The sequence below is a fragment of the Plutella xylostella genome, chromosome 20 (assembly GCF_932276165.1).
Source record: "Plutella xylostella chromosome 20, ilPluXylo3.1, whole genome shotgun sequence".
Classification (NCBI taxonomy): domain Eukaryota; kingdom Metazoa; phylum Arthropoda; class Insecta; order Lepidoptera; family Plutellidae; genus Plutella; species Plutella xylostella.
In genome coordinates, this window is record NC_064000.1 from 3686285 (window position 1) to 3707896 (window position 21612).

Below are 21612 nucleotides of genomic sequence, written 5' to 3' on the forward strand. Positions count from 1 at the left end.
ACTGACACGAAAACAAATCGTGTAGACGACCAACCAGCAAAACTAACTACTTACCAGCAAAACTAACTACTTATCAAGAAAACTAACTACTTATCAAGAAAACGAACTACTTATCAAGAAAACTAACTACTTATCAAGAAAACTAACTACTTATCAAGAAAACTAACTACTTATCAAGAAAACGAACTACTTATCAAGAAAACTAACTACTTATCAAGAAAACTAACTACTTACCAAGAAAACTAACTTCGACATTCAACACAATGAATACCGAAGCACTGATCAAGCGTCAAGAGGACTGCTTTGATAGCATCAAGAGGATATGTGTTAATTTCGGCAAGGACGCTCCTGAAAGAAAAACACTGGAGTATCTTAAGAAGAGAATCGAAGCTCTCGATACGCACTGGCAACAATTTGCAGAAACTGACAAGTTACTGAACGCGGGTGAGGAGAAAAACTTATCTTATTTTACTAGCAACGTGTTTGTGAAAGCTCAGGAGAAATATCTTAGAGCTAAAAGTCAGATGGTGGCTTTACAAGCGCAGTGGGTAGCTGAACTAATGAAGACTCAACCACAACCGACTGCTGGAACGTCTAAGGAAGAGAGAGGAGAGTCAGCCGGGACGTTCGGCGTAGTGCAAGACATATTTGGAGGGATAAATACGGATTTAACTGACAGGAAGAGCGTCTTGTTACAACAACAACAAGGTAATTTCAAAGCTTTTCAACGTGCCGCTACCAAGGTCAACATCGACACCATCGAGGAAAAATGGGACCTGGAAGATCGGTTAAATATTCTAAAAACGAAATGGAATGCTATTGACAAAATTCATTGGGAATTGGACAACTGGCTCAACGGATCTAACGAATTATATGAGCAGGAGTATAACAGGTTAGAGAATCTCTATGAAGAATTACGCAAGGTCATCAACAAGAAGATGTGGGCCAACTTACACTACGAGAAGTCTACGCCGAGAGTAGAAATCCCGGAATTTTCTGGCGAGTACGCTCAGTGGGTTTCATTTAAAGATATCTTCATGGAAACGATTCATAACAACCCCCTTATCAGTAAAAGTACCTCGCATCGGCCCCTACATTACCTTTATTATAAAAATCATTTAGAAAGTCAAACGAACTCATCACATTTTCATTCTTATCTTCAAGGTACGACAATAAAACATCCGTATCAGTTACAAATAAATCGGAAAGACGAAGACAGTGACGATGACACTTACATGGGATATCGTTATACCACATGCCCTGATTGCGAAAGAGAAATACCGAATGAACCAACCAAAAAAGAATTTTCAGAAATGATGAGGTAAACTTAGTTTTGGTTAGACGTTTCTTTCCTAGCTACGTATAGGAGAATGTCAGCCTTGTATGGACCGCTATGAAAATGACGCGTTCCGTAATGAAATTACCATTTTTAGTTAATCACTGTATAGGTACACAAATAAATAATTACAATACAATACAATACAAAACACTTTATTTACACCAAGAACAAAAATTATAAAAAACAAAACTTAAAAATAAAACAGTACAAAGAGGCAGCCTTATTGCTTATATATTAATTATTACTACATTTTTATCGCTGGCACACATATTATTTTATTTAACATACGTCAATATTTGTTTTCTTTTCCCAGAAAACTTCGGTAATTCCCCTATAAACGGGCTCACTGGCAGACGTTTCCGTTTAGTTTGTCGTCTTCGGATAGCCAAATAATAACAAATTAACTGCTCCATTATGTATAGCACGTATGTTCTGTCATACAGTTCCAGTATCAGTGAGTTAAGCGTGCGCACGCGCGTGGTCATGCGGCAGGCGCCAGAGCGTGCGCACGCGCGCGCCTAACCCAGTTTCGACCCTTAGACAAAGACTTTATATACCCTGACTCCCCCTTGTGCGACATTAACCCACAACACCACGAGAGCTATTACTTAATATGATATCGTCCCTACAAACCCACACTAAATTGAACATAATACATTTTAGGGAAGCGAAACAAAGAGTGTTAAAAGCCTTAAAGATATCATATTGGAGGCAATATGAGCATGGCAAAATTAGTAAAGAAGGCGTCCGGACATTGGTGCAAGCTGTGGATGGGGCTGCTGGTTCGCCGAGCGGACGGGTCAACATCGAAGCATTAGCAACTCTGTGGAAACCAAAGGTTAAGGTTATATCATAAGTGTGTCTCAAAAAGGATATTATTTTCAGACTCGCTAGCAACCTACTTCTTGCTTTATGAGCATGTAGTAACAAACGCAGAAAATTACCGTTTCTGGCGGTTAAGTTTCGGTAATGCATTATAGGGTTCAATCGACTGGAAATGTCTTCCTCTATCACCTCCTGATAGGATCAGGTCTACTTACCAATAACCCTGTATATTATGTACAATTAATAGAATAATGCATCTTAACTTTAAAATTTAAATTAGCTTTTTTTAATATTCGGCAACTAGTTATTTTTGCGAATTATTTCATAGGCGCATGCAATATGGATACGAAAGAAGCTCGTAAACTCTCTGACAACTGCAACGGTGACTACACAAATGCCAAGAACTAAATGGCGTCAGCGATGTTTCCGTATAATAGCGTCACCATGGTTTGAGTGCTTCGTATACTTGGCAATCTTGTGCAACACACCAGTCATACTGTATGAAGTGGCAGTGAAGTCGCCAAGCAAACTTGTAGTCACAACGATCAAATCTCTCAATTTGTAAGTTCATTAGTCTGGTCTAGTGTTGCCCCACTATCGATTGCCTGCCTCCAGTGTTGCCAACAACTATCGAATGCCTGCCTCTAGTGTTGCCTTCTATCGATTGCCTATCGATTGTTGAAGGCATGATCATACTACATATTATTATTGATAACAGCAATACTATCAATAAAACAATAAATAATAATAATATGTGGGGACATCTCACACACGGCCATCCGACCCCAAGCTAGGCAGAGCCTGTGTTATGGGTATCGGACAGCTGATATATCTACACAAATACATAGATAGATACATATTAAATATAAATATCAACACCCAAGACCCGAGAACAAATATCTGTCTTTAAACAAATATCTGCCCCAGCCGGGAATCGAACCCGGGACCTTCGGCATAGCAGTCAGGGCCACTAACCACTACGCCATTCGATCGTCAATAGTATAGCAATAGTCAATAGTACCTATCATCGCAGGAAATTAATGTGCTTATTGTTATACGATAGTTTGTTGATTGCCATTGCTGTTTAACACTGTTAGTATTGCATTAGATGAGAAATAGAAAGGTCTATCTATACAGGGTGGCCCAAAGAGTGACGTCCAAAGGAAAATGTTTGATTCCTTAGGTCAAGGGGTAGCCAAATCACCCCCATGTATGTTCAGCAATTTTTAGTAGTTTAGGAGTTATGATTTTTTTAACTAATTTTCTACGTAAATCGACCTCAGTGGATCAATTATGTTTTATTATTTTTTTGGATAACTTTTTTAAATTATTTTTTATTTTTGTGTCATCCTCTTAAGTTGTTCTTTTAACCATAAAAGTTTCAGCTTCCTAGCTGTAATGTAAGTTAGTTATTTTTATGTCGAAAGTTCAAATTATATCATCGAGCTAGACTGCTCTGAATTTTCAACTTGAAATTAAAAATTGAAGTAGATATTCTCATGGTCCCTTATTAATTTTAAAAACTCCGCAAGGTTCCAATATAACTTAAAAATAAAAATAAACTATTGCTTAATGGGGTATTATTTGCAGAAAACAGCCTTCAAAGGTACTTGGGTGGAAATTACCTCATTAGTCAATTGTTTCAGAAAGTTGAAAGATTCCTGTTATGTCATTACTAAGGACTAATTCAGTTAGAAAATGTATAAAATTAAAGGGAAAATAAAATTATTTACTATTATTTTTTATTTAAGTTACATTTTTGAATGTAAATTCTTAGTAAAATGTTTATGTCTGAATTATAAGATTTATGAGATAATTGTATTAAGTATTAATAATAAAAAAATAAACTCAAATAATTCTTTTACAAATTTACTCACAATAAATTTTCAAAATAGCGACCTCCCACAGCAATACACTACCTACATCTACGCAATAAATTTTCTTTAAGTCAAAAAAGTGACAAATGTAAATAATATGACATCTGTCAAAAAGTTAAACATGTCAAAAAAGTAACTTTTCTCAAAAATGTGACATCTGTCAAAAAGTGACATCTGAATGAAACAGAAGCGTATAGACGACTTAAAGAAAATTTCTTGCGTAGATGTAGGTTGTGTATTGCTGTGGGAGGTCGCCATTTTGAAAATTTATTGTGAGTAAAAAAAAAAAAACACGCACTCACGCCTTGTACTAATGTACTCCCTTGCGGGGTAGGCAGAGGTGTTTTGCTGCAAAATAATTATTTGAGTTTATTTACTTAGTATTAATAATACAATTATCTCATAAATCTTACAACTCAGACTTAAACATTTTACTACGAATTTACATTCAAAAATGTAACTTAAATAAAAAAAATAGTAAATAATTTTATTTTCCCTTTAATATGATACTTTTTCTAACTGAATTAGTCCTTAGTAATGACATAACAGGAATCTTTCAACTTTCTGAAACAATTTACTAATTAGGTAATTTCCACCCAAGTACCTTTGAAGGCTGTTTTCCGCAAATAATACCCCATTAAGCAATAGTTTATTTTTATTTTTATGTTATTTTGGAACCTTGCGGAGTTTTTAAAATTAATAAGGGACCATGAGAATATCTACTTCAATTTTTAATTTCAAGTTGAAATTTCAAAGCAGTCTAGCTCGATGATATAATTTGAACTTTCGACATAAAAATAACTAACTTACATTACAGCTAGGAAGCTGAAACTTTTATGGTTAAAAGAACAACTTAAGAGGATGACACAAAAATAAAAAATAATTTAAAAAAGTTATCCAAAAAAATAATAAAACATAATTGATCCACTGAGGTCGATTTTCGTAGAAAATTAGTTAAAAAAATCATAACTCCTAAACTACTAAAAATTGCTGAACATACATGGGGGTGATTTGGCTACCCCTTGACCTAAGGAATCAAACATTTTCCTTTGGACGTCACTCTTTGGGCCACCCTGTATATTGGATACTGATGAGATTGCTACCAATAGTTTAGTATTGTATACCTAGTGCTGCTTTCGATATTTTATTCATTGCCAGCGACGATACTATTCATAGTATTGCAGTAAATGAGCTATGAATTCCTCAATAATATACGAGTACGTAATCATCATCGATCATTCGGTCACCTAATGTTATGTTTCTTGCAGACTTTTCTATTTGATTTACATATGGGAGATGATAATGAAAATGTCAGCCCTCGGTTTCAAAGGATATTTCTCATCGAATTGGAATAAACTAGATTTCTTCATCATCGTTATGGCGACGGGAGGTTAGTCGAAACTGATCAGTATTTTTTTAATCTACACAATTTGTGCATCGCTTTACTTCACCGAAGCGCAAAAAGATTATTAACACATCGAAATCCTGTCAGTCCAGTAGTCTTTTTTTTTTTTTTTTAAGATTTTATTATCACTCCACAGACTTTATGTCCGTGCCTTTTTGAGAGATCAATATATTGTGAGAGTTTGGTTGTTTTTTATCTTCATCTTTTAACTACTCACTACTCAATGTGGAAGCTTATCCTAACTAATATTATAAATGCGAAAGTAACTGTGTCTGTCTGTCTGTCTGTCTGTTACTCTTTCACGCCAAAACTACTTAACGGATTTGAATGAAATTTGGTATACATACGGTCTAGACCCTGGGAAAGAACATAGGCTACTTTTTATCCCGGAATTCCCCCGGGAAAACTTTTTAAGGCGAAGCGAAGCGCGCGGGAACAGCTAGTAATATATATATTTTATCTTTTATACATATATAATAATAATAATAATAATAATAAAGCCTTTATTCAATCATAAGTTTAACATACATTGACATTAGTTTAAAGAATTATTGCCAAACAATTAATCATAATCATGCAAATATTGACACTGCAAACTAATTATTCAATACAAATTAACAGTTTAAATAAATTAAGTACATTAATACATTACATTTACATTAATAATAATAAAAAAATATTTACACTATCATGCAAAGTATCACATATAAAATATGTCGTGGTTGTATAATTCAATTAAGTACTTTACATTCTATTAATATCTAATTAAATCAATGAAAATTTACCATTAAATATTATGCAACTCAAACAATACTTAACACAATAATATCATTAATTTATATTCACTTAAAAATTATGTCACATTCATTTAAGTCCTTTATAGGACATGGTAGGCCTCTCACTGAATCTATCAGTGAGGTTTGGTCTAATCACCCGTGCTGACCAGACTTGACTGGGTGATGTGTTGGAGCTAGAGATACCGTTTCTGTTCTCTGTTACTAATTTTACTAATTTTGAGCAATGAAGTCTTTTGACATCCAGTTCCACAAGTTCCTGTTTGGGGCTAGTCTCCACCATAATGAGTTGAACTTCCTTAACTCATCAGTCCATCGCATCAGCGGCCTGCCGACCTTGCGCTGTCCATCTCTAGGTGTCCATTCAGTTGTGAGACGTGTCCATCTGTTGTCGTTAGTTCTCATTATGTGTCCAGCCCATTGCCACTACAATTTTCTTATTGTGGTGATGACGTCTGTTACTCTTGTGCGTTTTCTTACTTCCTCGTTCCGTAATCTATCTGATTTTCTTACGTTCAACATACTGCGCTCCATTGCTCGTTGATTGACTGATAATTTAGTTTTGTGTCTTTCTGTGGGTGCCCATGTTTGAGCGCCATACGTCATTGCTGGTAGAATACAAGCGTTAAACACTTTCCTTTTAATGGAAATGTGGAGATCAGACTTAAATATATGCTTAAGAGCCCAATATTTTTTCCAGCCAATATTTACTCTTCTTTCCACTTCTTTATCCAGTCTTTTAATGAATGACATCATCTGCCCTAAATATACATAATCATTCACATATTCTAGTTCTATTCCTTTTACTCGTTTAGGTTGTCTCGTGCTGTTCGTCTATATATATATACCTATATATTATTAATAATTATTTTTTTTTTTTGCACTCCTGGAGGAAAATCTACACAGACACCTGGGAAGGGGACCCAGGTAGTGTCGGCCTTTAACCGACTAAAAACCCCCAGTTGTGCATTTCTTGTTTTTTTTTTTTTTTCTTTTTTTTTTTTCCTTTGTTTCACACAGTCACACTTACAATTATAATGGCAACAAACATTTGAAGGGTAGGGCCAGTGTCAGCTGTCTTCAGAGAACTTAACAGACGCCTGTCAGTGGCCACACACTCCTTTTGTCATCGCTGTTGTTTTGCCTGGTGTTAATGTGTGACAGTGTTCTTAAAACTATCTTAATTTTATTGGTTAGTTCTTATACAGATAATATTAATTCATGATATACTATACAATACCTACATATCAAAACTATACAATACATGCTATATACTATACATAACAAAACTATAAAATACATGCAATACGGTTTGGCCGTCAATATAAAATTAAAATCAAAATTCTCCTATTCCGCTCCATTTTGCGTTGCCAAAAGCCTTGATTGCTGGGCAATGACCTCTTTGTCCCGATTTTTTATTGCCATCTTTATGTTGTACTCGAGGATCCGTTTCTTCGGTGCTGTTATTGCCGTTTTAGCGAGGTTGCCGATAGCGTCCTCGGTGTCATCCGCATAGTAGGTGCAGGCGGAGGTGTGCCTCGACAGCGCCACTACTGCGTGAGGTATGCTATCGTGCAACTTTATTTTATCTTTTGTTTTTATGATAATGACGGATTCGTACGTCAATCCCTGTGCTTCGTGTATGGTTAAGACGCGTGATCCCGTTCCTTCTCCAAACCCTTGGCTGGTCAGGGTCTCTTTTTCTTCCTGTGTATGCGTCAGGAATAGAGTGTTGGTTTGGGATTTTGGAATTGCTGCGTCTGTAAACCTTTTCAGCTGCAGGGATTGGATACGCGCTGTGGCTGCGTATATGCCTGAGTATACTTCTCTTAGGGCGTATGCAACATCCATGGGGTTTCTGTATGAGCACAACAGCTCCTGGGTGATGTTTGCTACCAGTGTTGGGCGACTGTACCTTAGTTCGAATAGGTTCTCTCTGTCTATGTACGGTAGCTGGTTGATGTCTCCGATTAGAGCAATTCAGTCAGTCCAGTAGTCAATAGTTAATTGTATTGCCATATTTTAGATTTGGTTATGGATACTATAGACTGCTTCACGTCATGGGACAAATATGACAATGTCAACTCAAGCTTCGTAACAGCTACAAAGCTATTGAGAATGCTACGATTCCTTCGACTTTGCAAATTAGCTAGGTTCGTAATAGATATTATTATCTTAATTTAAAAGACTTTTAAAGACACTCATGCAAAATAACAGATATAAAGCTTTAAAGTTAAAATTTGTATGGGTACAGAAACTTTAAACTCATTTATGAAAATATGTATTTTTACTAGGGTCTTGGTTCCAAGGATAATGGCTATAATTGATCGAATGATTGACGTCCAATTGGCGTTTGGATACGATGTTGGCAAGGTAACTTTGCGGAATTTTATTACTTTAGAGATATAGAGTTAAAATTTAATCCATATACCTTTCAATCAAGTTAACAATTCCTTGACAATGTAAAAAAAATGTCTAAAAGGAAGCAAGAAATACAATCGTTTTGATTAATACAGAAAACAAAATGAATTTTACAGGGATTTGTTACTGGTGAACTGGAGGTGACGAATCTGCTTCCTCAGCTAGTTGATAATAAGGTCATCCAAGAAACTCTGACTGCCGGTCTAGAGGCCGACAGGTTTGATAACCCTATAAACTTAAACCCCGGTCTATGCTACTAAGAGCGGTTTCAGGCTATTGTATTTTGCGGCGCGTATCGCATACGGGCCTAGGAGCTTACAAGAAAGTAAAAAAAGGTGTCGTTATAAAAGGTATAAAGAGCGCTTAGAGTCGCCGCAACGCTCGTACGAGATGAGCCATACGTGCCTACATAGACTTTAAAATATGAAATTGTAAGTGCCAAAAATACGCTAGTCTGAAACCGCTTGTTCTAACACCGACTTATGTGTTCTTGTAATTCATAACCTATTTAATAAACGGGAATCTTCCAGTTATTACTTTTGGTGCTTTACAGTTTAACGTTTTTATTACTATGAATCAGATTGACTGTCACCCGCCAACTTGGTTTGCTCCAAAGAGACCGCCCGTGGACAGCCATTACAGTCAAAACAAGGCAGGCTACTACTTCTACGCTAAATATCATGCTTTTGGATGCCATGCAACTCAAAGAAGAAGGTAAATACAGTCACGATCAGTGGCGGCTGGTGCCTCAGATACCCGGTGGTGCACTTTATGAGTTTAGTAATTTTTTGGAGAAAAATAGATTAACTATTACAATTAGAAGTAAAAAAATTATAAGTATATTTTTACCTTATTTATTGACGCGAAATAGCTTCTCCGCCGAAACGAAAACAACACACGGAAAGCAAAATAAAGCATTTAGTCTCTCACATCCACATAACCATTTCTTTTTATTGAACATTTCACTTTTGAAAATTCAGATAGGTACTTATAAGTTTATGTTTAATGTCCAGTCTATTTTGCAAAGTCCTATTGCTTTTTATGAAGTCAATATTGTATTTTGCACTCATTTTCACTCACACACACACACTCACGAAATCTTTACTACTTTCTTAGTTAATAAGTAAGTAATTAGCAAATTAATTACGTATTCGCGCACGAAAGGTGAAACTGACAATGACGAAAAGTGCATCGTTCGTAGGTCACGCCACCTGTCAAGGCCACCGCCCGCGCCTCCCGTTCCGACTTCCCGAGTCCCGTGGCGTCATTCGTATTATTTCGGCAATTTCCGGTCGCGTGCGGCGCACGAATTTATCCTAGAACTGCATACAGTTTGTACTGAGCATCTTCCGTCTCACGCGCCGGGCGATTTCCATCCTGTTTCATACTAATATAGGAGCTCGCTCCGTGCGACAATCCGAGCGCACGAGGCCGTTTTTGTTCAAGCAAAAATAAGATCTAATTCTTTCGCAGTAGAAATCAAAATAGGCCAGCTCGATTTAATTTAACTCGTAACGATAATCAGATTTATGTCATTTCTGTTTAGGGTAGGTAACTAGGTATTACGGTTGTTATATTGGTATTTTTTGTGAAGTTTTTTTTTACACGTACCTAGTATGGTATAGGAAGAAGAAAGGTACATATTTAGAAGGTTTTTAAATGGTAGTGCGTTGCACGGGCGCACTTGAGGTGCAGCCGCCACTGGTCACGATATCCAGGAACTTATAAAAGTCATATATTTTATTATGGTATTTAATAGAAAATAAAAATATATTGTATCTCCTACCATCGTAGCTAGTAATCCCGTGTGCATATCTATAGATGCTGCTAGGGCTTTATACATGTCGAGAAGTATCTTGTAGGGGACTTTATATTTTATGATATGAAACTTTTCGAATTGGTTATGAAATTGTCAGTGTAGAATCATTATATTTTTTTCGAAATAGATTCATATAATAGTGAGTTTTAAAACTTTAACGGTAACCAGGCTTGTTAATCGATCTTAATGTTTTGTAGGGTTTCTTGACGAAGTCGAATACCGATTGCTTGTAAACGCAATACAGGAGAAAGTACAACAATGTCGCCATAAGGGAAGCCTGGTGGCACCATCGTCTCCTGAAGTAAATATGGCTAAGTTATGTTTGAATTAAGCGATTTTGAAATGTTATTTTCATTTGAAATAAACAATCATTAAAATTTGTTCATTCAGAATCGCTACTATTTTTAAAGGACTTACATAAAATATGTTTGAGATGCGTTCGCTGTTCAAAATAGTCTTAATCTTTGTAAATAAATAAAACCTGTTTCAGGTACAATTACGTAATGTATCCTGGCTTCAAGGAAATGAAAGGATCGCCGATTATTTCATCGAAAATTCTGAAATTATCAATTACAACACCAATGACGTACTCATATCTCGAGGTATTTATTCCCTTATTGCTATCTAAAATTATATACGTTATACTTTACGAAATTGTATCTTACGATTGTTATGCACAGTGAACGTTATAACGTATACCATAGAATAACGAGTACTAATACTACTGTTCTTGTTATTCTATGGTTATACCTAATAAAGGATGACGGATTTCCTAAGTAAGTAAGTATATCTGCTTGCATATCAGATAGTGTATAGCAATAATCTTATTAGAAATCTTATTAAAAGGAGTAATAAATAGCCTTTTCTGTTCACATAGGCCTCACTCATGTCTCCACCGACTCTTTTGATCTTTATATGAGTGCAATCGATTGCTCCTATTACTGTTGGAAAATTGCTTAGTGTTCTATATTCTCTCATTGTTTCTTCTTGCTCTTGTAGGGTACAGGGCATATTAACAAATGTATGAGCTTTGATGGCCAATGCTGTAGCAACGTTTTTGGCAATTTTGCTCACACTTAGCTGGGAAATTCCATGCATATCCCCACTGTCATCTTGAATCTGCAAGAAGAATTAAATTGTATATCAATATGTGTGCATGTTATTCTAATCAGGTTGTAGATAATTAGATAGGTACCCTATGCTAATCTGAGGCATTGTAGTTGAAATGCTGTCCATCTTTCTACTGCAAATTTCAGTTCAGGTGCAGCTATAATGAGGTCTGAAACTACAAACCAAATGCATAGGTAGTAAGATGCAGTCGGTGTGCAGTTGTTTGCAGTTAGGTATCTATATTGCAGTTGTCAACTGCATCAGAACTGCAATTTGAAGCTGATATGTGGTCCATCAGACTATGTCTAGAGCATAATTCTCAGCTTGGATAATGGCTATAGCTATCTAGTGTCAAGTAAAAGGTACCTATGGCATTTGGATAAACGATAAACAAACTTACCTGATGACGAGCCCAATAACGCAAAGCACAGCCAAGCTGAATAGCTGGTTCTATTGTACTACCGCGGTGCGGGTATCACTTTGCAGATCTTCTTTGATTAAGTCCAGTATTTTTGTAGCGAAAGCTTTGCTAAATCTATACTTTTTCTTGAAGTTATTGTCGTCATATTTTTCAAAGGGATTGACCTAAGGCCTCAGGCCTCTTTTCCATTACACGGTTGTTCAAACGTACGGTGTGTAAGCCGTACGGTTAAAAAAACGTGTTAGCTTGTACATGATACGGCAAAATCACCGCGCGAGACATTGGTAAGTACTGGCTAGTAGCGCTTTTTACTCGGGCTGTGTAGGACGTGCTGCGTCATGAATTTTCTTACGAAAAAAAAGATTATAGTTGCTTATTACATATATAGGAAAAAGAAAATAGAAAAAAAAGGGAAGTAAGGTTTTGGATACATCCGATTTTAGAAAAAAGGGAGGAATATGGCGCGTTTCATACACTTGTCAAGAATCAATTGAGAGAAGATGAAGACAAGTTTTACAATTATTTTAGAATGCAGAAAACTACATTCGACAACTTGCTCCAAAAATTATCCCAGGAACTAAAACATCAAGATACTTTTATGCGAGAGAGTATATCGCCCGCAGAAAGATTGGCTGTAACTCTGAGGTAAGTAGGTACAAAATTAAATGACATATTTTAGTTTAAAATTGTTTATTGCACACAAACAAAATTATTACATGTAATTGAATTTTAATAATTATTAATTAAATTAATTTAAGAACAAGTAAATCAAAAAATACACTACGCCGAAAATGCTACTCAATTGCGGTACTAAAATCAAATTCGTCTTCAATAGAAACTTGAGAATCTGCCGAGATACTTTCCGCATTTACACTGTACAGATAATTGTGATTCGGGTCGGTAGTGGATTGGCTCTAAACCAGAACCGTGTCCAAAATCATGAGAAGACGTCTGTGGACGACTTATTCCATAGCCCGATCTAGCAGCTGTAGAATATCCATATGTTGACGATTGCGCATTTGAGGATGCTGTACCACTTAAATATCCTTGATGGCCTTGATCCCATTGGTTTCTTGATGTAGGTATATACTGAGTACACTGTCTTTGTTGAATATTTTTAATTATTGAAATTACTTGAAACTGAAAGTCTATCATATTTTCATCACTGAACTTGTCAACTGTATCAGCGATTCCCATAAAAAAGTTCATACTACGGCTTTTCTTTTTCTCATCTCGTTCTGCTGAATCCATAAACTTCATAAACCTAATGTCAACTTCACTTAGTTCATTTTTTCTTTTTTTTTTGCCCTTTGCGTCTCACTCCGTTCAGTGTATCCCGAGCTTGATTGATTCGGGACTGCACTATCAAAATTTTCATTACTAAGGCTAGAATCATGAACATGTTCAGTCATGTTAGAATCGGTCTTGCGATGCTCAACATTTTTTTTTAGGAACATCATTTCTTCATAGAACATATATTTTCTTATTTTTTTTGCTGAAGAACCAGACTTACATTCATTAATTTTTTTGTCATATTTTATCCAGCTATCTTTCATATTGGTCCACTTCTTCATCACCATTTGCCCTGAAAATAAATAAATAATAATTATTAAATTCAAAATTTATAAAAACCCCCGACCTAAACTGAATCGACCCCGACCTAAAATGGGGTTTTAGTATTTGAACCTGAACCGTTTTGTTTTATATTTCAGGTACGTTTATATAAGTTGCATCGTACGTGAAGTATGCCACTACATTTGGTTAGAACTGTATAAAGAATATATGAAAATGCCATCTAAAGAAGACTGGCTACACATTACAAGCTAATTTCAAGAATCTTCCAACTCCCCGCTGTGCTTAGGAGCGATCGATGGAAAACACATCAGACTTATTAAGCCAATTAATAGTGGCTCGATGTTTTTAAATTATAAACATTTTTTTTCTATAGTTTTGATGGCAGTAGTAGATAGCGATTACAACTTTATATTTGTTGACGTTGGCGCCTACGGAAAGGAGTGTGATTCCAGTGTGTTTAAAGAGACCCCATTTTGGAAAAAATTAACAAACAACGGATTAAATCTACCCGATGCAACACGTTTGCCTGGAATTGACTACGATTTGCCATATGTGTTCGTTGCGGACGAAGCCTTTGCTTTGCATTATCACTTTCTTCGTCCATTTGGTGGTCATCAGTTTGATCAATTAAAACGTACATTTAACTACAGACTCACAAGAGCGCGAAGATTTGTTGAATGTGCGTTTGGCATTTTATCCAATAAATGGCGAATTTTTCACCGGCCAATGAATGTGTCCATCGATTTGGCAGTTGATATTGTGAAAACATGTTGTGTTTTGCAAAATTTTATACATAAGCAGGAAAACTTTCAGTTTCACAATGCGAGTGAAAATGAGTCCACCCTTGATTCAGAATCGGAACTAATCCAGTTACCTATCACGAATGCAGTTCGCGGAAGTTTGGCGGCTAATGAAGTTCGCAACAGATTTGCACAATATTTTGTATCTAACGAAGGTCGCCTCTCCTATCAAAACAACTATGCATAAGTAAAAAGTTAATAATTAAATATCTGTAACTTAGCAAACTTGTTTTTCTCATCACCACTTAAATCTTCAAATGTGGGCTGGAAATGAATAAATATTTCTTTCCAGGAATCATATTTCATAAAAGAGTTAGGGCGTCGTCTTAGGGATCGAGGCCATGACAATCGCTCTGGGGCGTACTTGATGCAGAGGATCTCCCTCGCAGTGCAGCGTGGCAATGCTGCCAGCGTCATGGGAACCTTTGGGTCGGGTGCGTCCTGGGGCGGGCTATTTTAACTTTTTAAACGGACGAAGCATGTTTGCTGAATTATTTATCTTTTAATTATAACTTATTATAAGTAAATTCCTATTTTAATATGTTGGTAAATTTAATATTATAAATTAAGCTGAGACTGCCATTTTCTTGATTACACATAAATTATATCTTACTTTACTACTTTACTTTTTGTAACAATCTTCTATATATTTTTTTGCTGGAATAAAGTTTGAACCTAAATTTCTGCAGGTGATGAACCGAAAGGTCTCTTCGTTCTGGTCTCGGGTCTTCTAGAAGCTACATACCTGCCTCCTGAAGATAGTATGGACGGAGTGATACCCAACTATGAATTCTTCACCGATTTGAAATACAGCGAGCCTAGCCAAGAATATATTGTTTCTGGCAATGCCGTTGGTGTTATTGGGGTTTGTACCTGAGTCAGTCTTTTTTGATGAGGATGAAGATGAAGATGAGAGTGAAGATGATGGAAAGGATGAAGATGAGATGGAATCGTTATGAAGAGTGATACCTTACAAACTATGGATAAATGCGTTTATTAGTTGGAGCTAGATTCTTACAGGCTCCATATTTCTTAACTATCAGATCCTAATTGATTAAGATTAAATGAGTGACTTACAGCTAAACTTATCCTAATAAAGGTCGTATCTAAAGAAACCACTAATCTAAAGTATCAATAAAGTTGAGTACATGTGAATAATAATCTATAGGAACAGGACAATATCCGAATACAATTAGCACCAAACAGACTTGATCCAGACTAGGTTCACTAGTTGTACTCAAGTTATGTTATCACAAATTCTTATACTCTAGTTTAAAACAGATATATTCTTAAACACTAACATTAATGAGTAGATTCTTAAGCTACATCAAGACAACACTACTTATAGAATACATTTGTATATTTGTATGAGAATATTAATAATTTGTTAATTGATTATGAATACACAGTAATGGTCAAATTGACTATATATAGTAGGAACTTATCAATAGCATAGTAAGGCACAGTGTGATCTTAGGTTTAGAATCTAGCTGTAATTTTGATCATTTCTTAGACTCTAGTAAACGAGAAGGAATGTTTGTCGAGCAGAATTCTCTCGGACACCTTCCTGGCCTCCTTCCAGACACTGGTGAACTCGGGATGGCTCCTCGAAGATGACACCAGAATCCCTAGCTTGATGCTCCAGGTGATCCTCTCTTCCTCTGAGAAGAGGGTAGAGTTCCAAGCATTCAACTGATATACATGAGTTGTCTCTGCCTTCTCATTCTCATTCAGGGCCTTCCAATCCTTCTTGCCCCTATTAATCGTCTCCGACAACATCAGATTTGGCAAGAAAAACACGGCCAGCATAGCTTCAGAATCAGGCATCCTCTGTGGCAAGAAGCATGCTAGGGAAGATTGGCGTGCCACTGCTGGGTACTCAGGATAGCCTGTTAGCTTCCTGATGTACTCCAGGGGTATGGCACCGGGCATTTCCGGCGCGGCATCCAGCAGTAAGGCAGTTATCTCTGGGAAAGCAATCGCAATCCTGGAAAGAGTGACGTGAGTTGTCTTTCCTGCTGCCGAGTTCTTTATGTCCAGTTTCCTACGTAAGCTAGTCAGTAGGTTCTTGACTTCTTCATCTTTTGTCGACTCAAGGATGCGGACAACGTTGTTTCCTCTGACCATGAAGATCATTACACAAAACACCAACTCTTCGTTGGTGACATGCTTTTCATTGACGAGTGTAGCGCGGAACTTTAACACATCAAACCCTGAATAAGCGACCAGGCCTAGCAGCTCAGTTGTGTGCTCTTTAAAAGAATTGATTATGGTTTGGAGAGACTGTGTCAAGGCCTCTGATTCGTAATGGGAGCCGGTGCTACTGCTGGTGAATGTTGTCCTAAAGACTCCAGGATCGTCACTCATCTTGAATTATCAGGTTCTCACTGAGCTGAGTCAATGAAAAGGATGAGGTTGTATAAAGTGCAAATGAGCAGAGCTTGGATGTGTTAATTGTTTCTTCTATATTAGATTGCGCCGTCTTTGTTTCAAAACACTTTAGACAGTGTATGTGTCTGATGATGCTCACTATATCTCAGGTGTGTTTTGAAATTTCAATCATTCTTGACTGCCTCGACGTAGAGATACGGTTTGGTATCATTGTTTAGCTTATTTCAAATACTTCAAAAAAATACATAAACATATATTATCATCAAAGGGGAGCTATTTTCAAAGTAATTCAAGTAAAAGTAGATTTTTGATGTTTCTGTGCGTCAAAAAATTAGATTAGGTGCTTTTAACCTATTTTATATACCTTTTTAGCAGTTGTGGATATTTTTATTTTATAGAAATGACTATTTGCGGATAAAATCATTTTATTTAAGTAATGTCCGTAAATCTCGAGACATGATTTTTTATGAAGAAGAAATAACTACGTATCTAAAACTTTAAAATGGAGGTTATTTCTAGAATATTGAGATTTGACCTCACATATGGGGATGTTTTCACGATGAAATTACTTGTAGAATCCACCCTTAAAGTTTGTCGGGTCCGAAAAACCACACACTGTAGATAGTGGGTCTAGTCTAGCGCTCTACGAATAATTATACAGTTATTGCAGAAGTGGTATACTAAGCCGAAAGGGGGTGACTCGTAAGGTCATCGTAAACAACAAACAAAACGCAATATAATTTTTGCTAAGAAATGTATTTTTCGCGAATTTCCAAGTCCTAGAATTAAATTTGGTTAGGATGACCCCCTATACAGCAACTCCCTTTTAGTATACATACCCATTCTGCAACACTATGTATGTTTCAACATTAAAGGATTTCCCACACTGGATGCCCATCTACAATAGGGAATGTGCATTTGATTGAAATAAAGGTCAAATATTTTTTTAATAAACTTTGTTATTTCAAAATTATGCTTCCATCAATATTTTTGATTATAATTTATTTTTCAGCAAGTAATTAATTGTTGAAAAGTAGAAAAAAACTGCGGTAAGTTCAAACTTTAGAAACGTCACGAATTTTCTTAGGGCGGAAGTGACGTAAAACGCTAGTATATGTCAATCTCAACATAATCTATGCCCATAGAACTGAGCGTAGGCGCGACTAGCGAGAGTCATTATTCTAAGCCGTGAAACAAGAGTGTGACGTCACACTTAGCACGCCATCATGACGGGTGTTTACAGTGGTCGTATTGGTTGCTAATTTTTAACTTTATTTAAAATACCTTAAAGAACTTATTTTGGGTTTGAATTTTTTTTGCTATATTAAAGTGATGTAAATTGAATAAGAATATAAAAAAAATATATGCATATTCCCTATTAGGTCAAACTAAAAACTGTCTACTTTGTCCTTAAAATCGTTACAGGCTTTAACCAACCGCCCTTATAACTACACCGTGCGATGCGAGGCAGCTAGTCAAGCTTATTACATAACCATGGCTATTATTAAAGAGGCATTCAACCTGGCGCCACATCCTATTTTGGGGTAGGTTTAGAAATATTTATATTAGATACTAAATTGACAAATTCTGGACGGTTCAACAGTCGATCGTCACGCCAATAGAGCAATACGAGACGGCTATAGCAAAAAAAATGTATTTGACATATTTGTTTACGAAACTAGCGAAAACGAAAAAATAATCATAGGCAAAAGCGTTAAACGAAACGTCAAACTTTCTACAACGTCATGCAATAGAAAGAGTAGCCAACTTCCAACTTTGACATTCGACATCGCTGTGTGGCGATAGAATTTGAACGATAACCGAGCGTACGACCTTGTAGAAAGGGTTGATGATAAGTGTCAAAGTGCTTAAGTTAGTGCTGTAAGTCAGTTTAGTTAATATATTGTAGTTTGTTAAACATTATCACAGTTTGATTTTTATATAGGTAGGTAATTAGATATTTTTTTCGCGAATTTTAATTTTAAATTCTGATTTAATTTTCGGGTTTAGATATAACATGCTGCACATGCACGTTTCGGGTTATTATACCCTTTTTGGAACACCCTGTATAATAAAAACCAGAAAAATTACACTGCTACAACATCTAAAATATTTATATTAACCTGCAGCAAAATAATAAGAAGTACCTTGTTTTTTTCTTGCACTTTAATCCTTTCAGACTCCAAATGCAGTCGCTGCATTTCCCTCTCGTGGTGCATTTTCTCCCTTTTTTGCTCCATCTGCAGACGACTTCGTTCTATGTTAGCGAATTCCATGCACACCCTTTCAAAAGGTGTTTCTCTTCTCCTGCGTACTTTACTTTAGTTGATATATTATAATTGTATAACTGATCTATTAATAAACTTGCAGATTAGAATCCTCTATGTGGAGAGAAATAGGGATCAAATTTGGAATGTTAGTGTTACCCACTGTGCCCGCGTATCACGGATGGTCCAGAGAACGGTTGAGTCTCAGAATGGAGCATGCTTGCGTTCCGTGCCTTAAAGCGTTCAAGGTATTTAAACAAAATTTTATAACAAAATAAGGCTTGATTCAGTGCTTCCGCATTATACGGGATCTCTTAGTTTGGTTTGGACAAAAAAAAACTATTTTATTAATTGCATCGGTTATCACACAATTTAGTCAGACAATTTCAAAAATGGTAACTAAGAAATGGAAATTGGAAAAAGCAATTAAATAGACCGCCCCGAGCTGATGATCACTACCGACAGCCATGTCCTTTTGAAAATGGTTTCCGGGCCTGGGGATGGTGATCAGCGCTGTCAGAATTTATTTATACAATGTAGGGATCTAAAAGTCCGCGTCGACGAATAGTATAATAAAAATATTCTAAAGTTTGACTCGACTTCATACAGAGCAATCATTGTTTACTGCGACATACACCATCAATGGGTGGATATTACCCCCTACCTTCTTCACTAGTTCTTTCGGAGTGCAAGAAGGCAATAAGGAACACACCACAGCGCGAGAGAGTTCCCTGGATCCAGAGGTGTGGGGCAGAGATCCGAATGCCAGCTTATCGATCCCCTCATGGAACATTGGGCAGGCGACAGTGGGGAAACAACCAGTAATCCTGGGTAGGGTGATGGCTATAGAGCTTAGTGGCGTCCCAGACTCATGCACTTCATCATCGATGCCATACTTGGTCTGCAGCGTGGCAAGTATGTCTGATATGCCAGCACGTGACTTCTTGTTGATTTTAGAAAAATGGTTGTTCCTAGTCAGGTAGACCGTCACCAAGAACTGCACATCTTTAACGAAGCACTCTTGGTTGGAGTACTTGTTGCCAGCTGTAGTCCCGGCCGATGCTGCTAGGCCGCCATTCATGTTGGACAGGTCCCATTGCACTAACTCTCTCCTTGAGTCATCATACGACTTCTTGGCTGCTAACATGGCCTTGATGATCACTATAGGATCGAAGCCCTGGTACTCCAGAGCTTTCTTCAAGACAATGAGCCATGAAGAGTTAGGGTTTGTCAGATCATTAAGATCCACCACAGTGAGAGCAGCAGCTATTTCATTATCAGCCCTGTAATAGTCCACGATCGCCTGGAAGTGCCAAATAGAGTGCATTTCAGTAGGTTTATGAGATAAGGGGTGCAGAAAGATGGACTGGATTTTCCGAATTGCTCTCCGACCGGCCTCAATAGTGACGGATAGTGACTTATCAGAGTACTTAACAATTGCAATAGTATATACCCGACAATGCCATAAACAAATTTATGTTGATGTAATGATATCAGTTAATCCAAATTTAATTTCATGACAATTTCTAGGTTTTCGTTGTAAATGAATTAATGGAAGATATTGTCCTGATTGATGGAATCTGTCAGGATATGGCTTCGAGGGAAATCTTTCAAGCGCCGTGTTATATACCAAGGTTTTAAATCCACTTGTTTAATTTATTTTGTGCGTTATTGAAGTCGCTGAGATGACATTACAATCTACATGTAAGAGTATGATTTATAAACTCATTTTCATTATTTTATTATTTTATTAGTGCTCTTGCTGAACAAATTTCATTGCTGAACTGAAAGATTTCAGAGTTTGATTCATCAGGAAGGTTGTTATATCCTATCATATCCACTATTATAATAATATCCTATACTATACATAATACAGAAACGAAGTAAGTTTAGTTACAATCAATGTCAAGTTACCGTATGGATTTAGTGCTTATAAGACTCCCACAGGACGATAGAATGTATCCAATACGTTTACCACAACACAAAAGCTTTTAATAAAATGTTTCTACTCAATTCAGGACAGTACATCGACTGGCGTTTCCAAAATCATCTAAATTGTCGGTTTCGAACGCGTGCCCGGAAACTAAGCTACTAATCGTACCAGCCAAGGGCAGCGATGAACTAGACATCATGGAGGACGAAGTCGACGACGCCCAGTGTGAATTGGTATAAATAATCCATATTGTAATATGATAGTGACAAACCATAGACTTTGGCGGCCAGTGTCCAATACTATGCTCTATTTACTATTTAGTATACTTATGAGCTGTGGCCTCCATCATAGTATTCATAGTCTATATAAAATATGACATAGTATGACTCGACAGTGATGACATAGTTCACACCTGGAAGATTTTTGTTTTTGGACGAATCGTCGACCGATCTGGTGTGAACGGGCCCTTATGGTATGTGGGCCTCGGAATTAAGTTTGCTGTGTGTGTAACACTTATCTTCTTTCTCTTGTATCTTCAATAATTTAGCATTAATTAATGACACATATTTTTTTTAATTATTTTTTTAAATCTATTTTTATTTAGGGACTTTGTTTTCTATAGAAAACACGTCAGT

At 36.6% G+C, this 21612-nt stretch overlaps 1 protein-coding gene and 1 pseudogene across 1 annotated transcript in view; one reads left to right on the forward strand and one right to left on the reverse strand.

The window, feature by feature from the left end:
• LOC105383557 (sodium/hydrogen exchanger 10) overlaps nt 1-21612 on the forward strand; it is a 76155-nt gene that overhangs the window by 42831 nt on the left and 11712 nt on the right. Inside the window, 15 exon segments of the mRNA XM_048628131.1 lie at nt 1165-1321; nt 2003-2177; nt 2493-2725; nt 5310-5431; nt 8267-8393; nt 8535-8613; nt 8778-8878; nt 9242-9375; nt 10678-10781; nt 10971-11082; nt 15076-15251; nt 18203-18321; nt 19148-19292; nt 20575-20678; nt 21063-21210. Of these exon segments, the coding sequence (XP_048484088.1) occupies nt 1165-1321; nt 2003-2177; nt 2493-2725; nt 5310-5431; nt 8267-8393; nt 8535-8613; nt 8778-8878; nt 9242-9375; nt 10678-10781; nt 10971-11082; nt 15076-15251; nt 18203-18321; nt 19148-19292; nt 20575-20678; nt 21063-21210 (2036 nt within the window).
• Nucleotides 12767-14393, reverse strand: LOC125490077 (annotated as a pseudogene).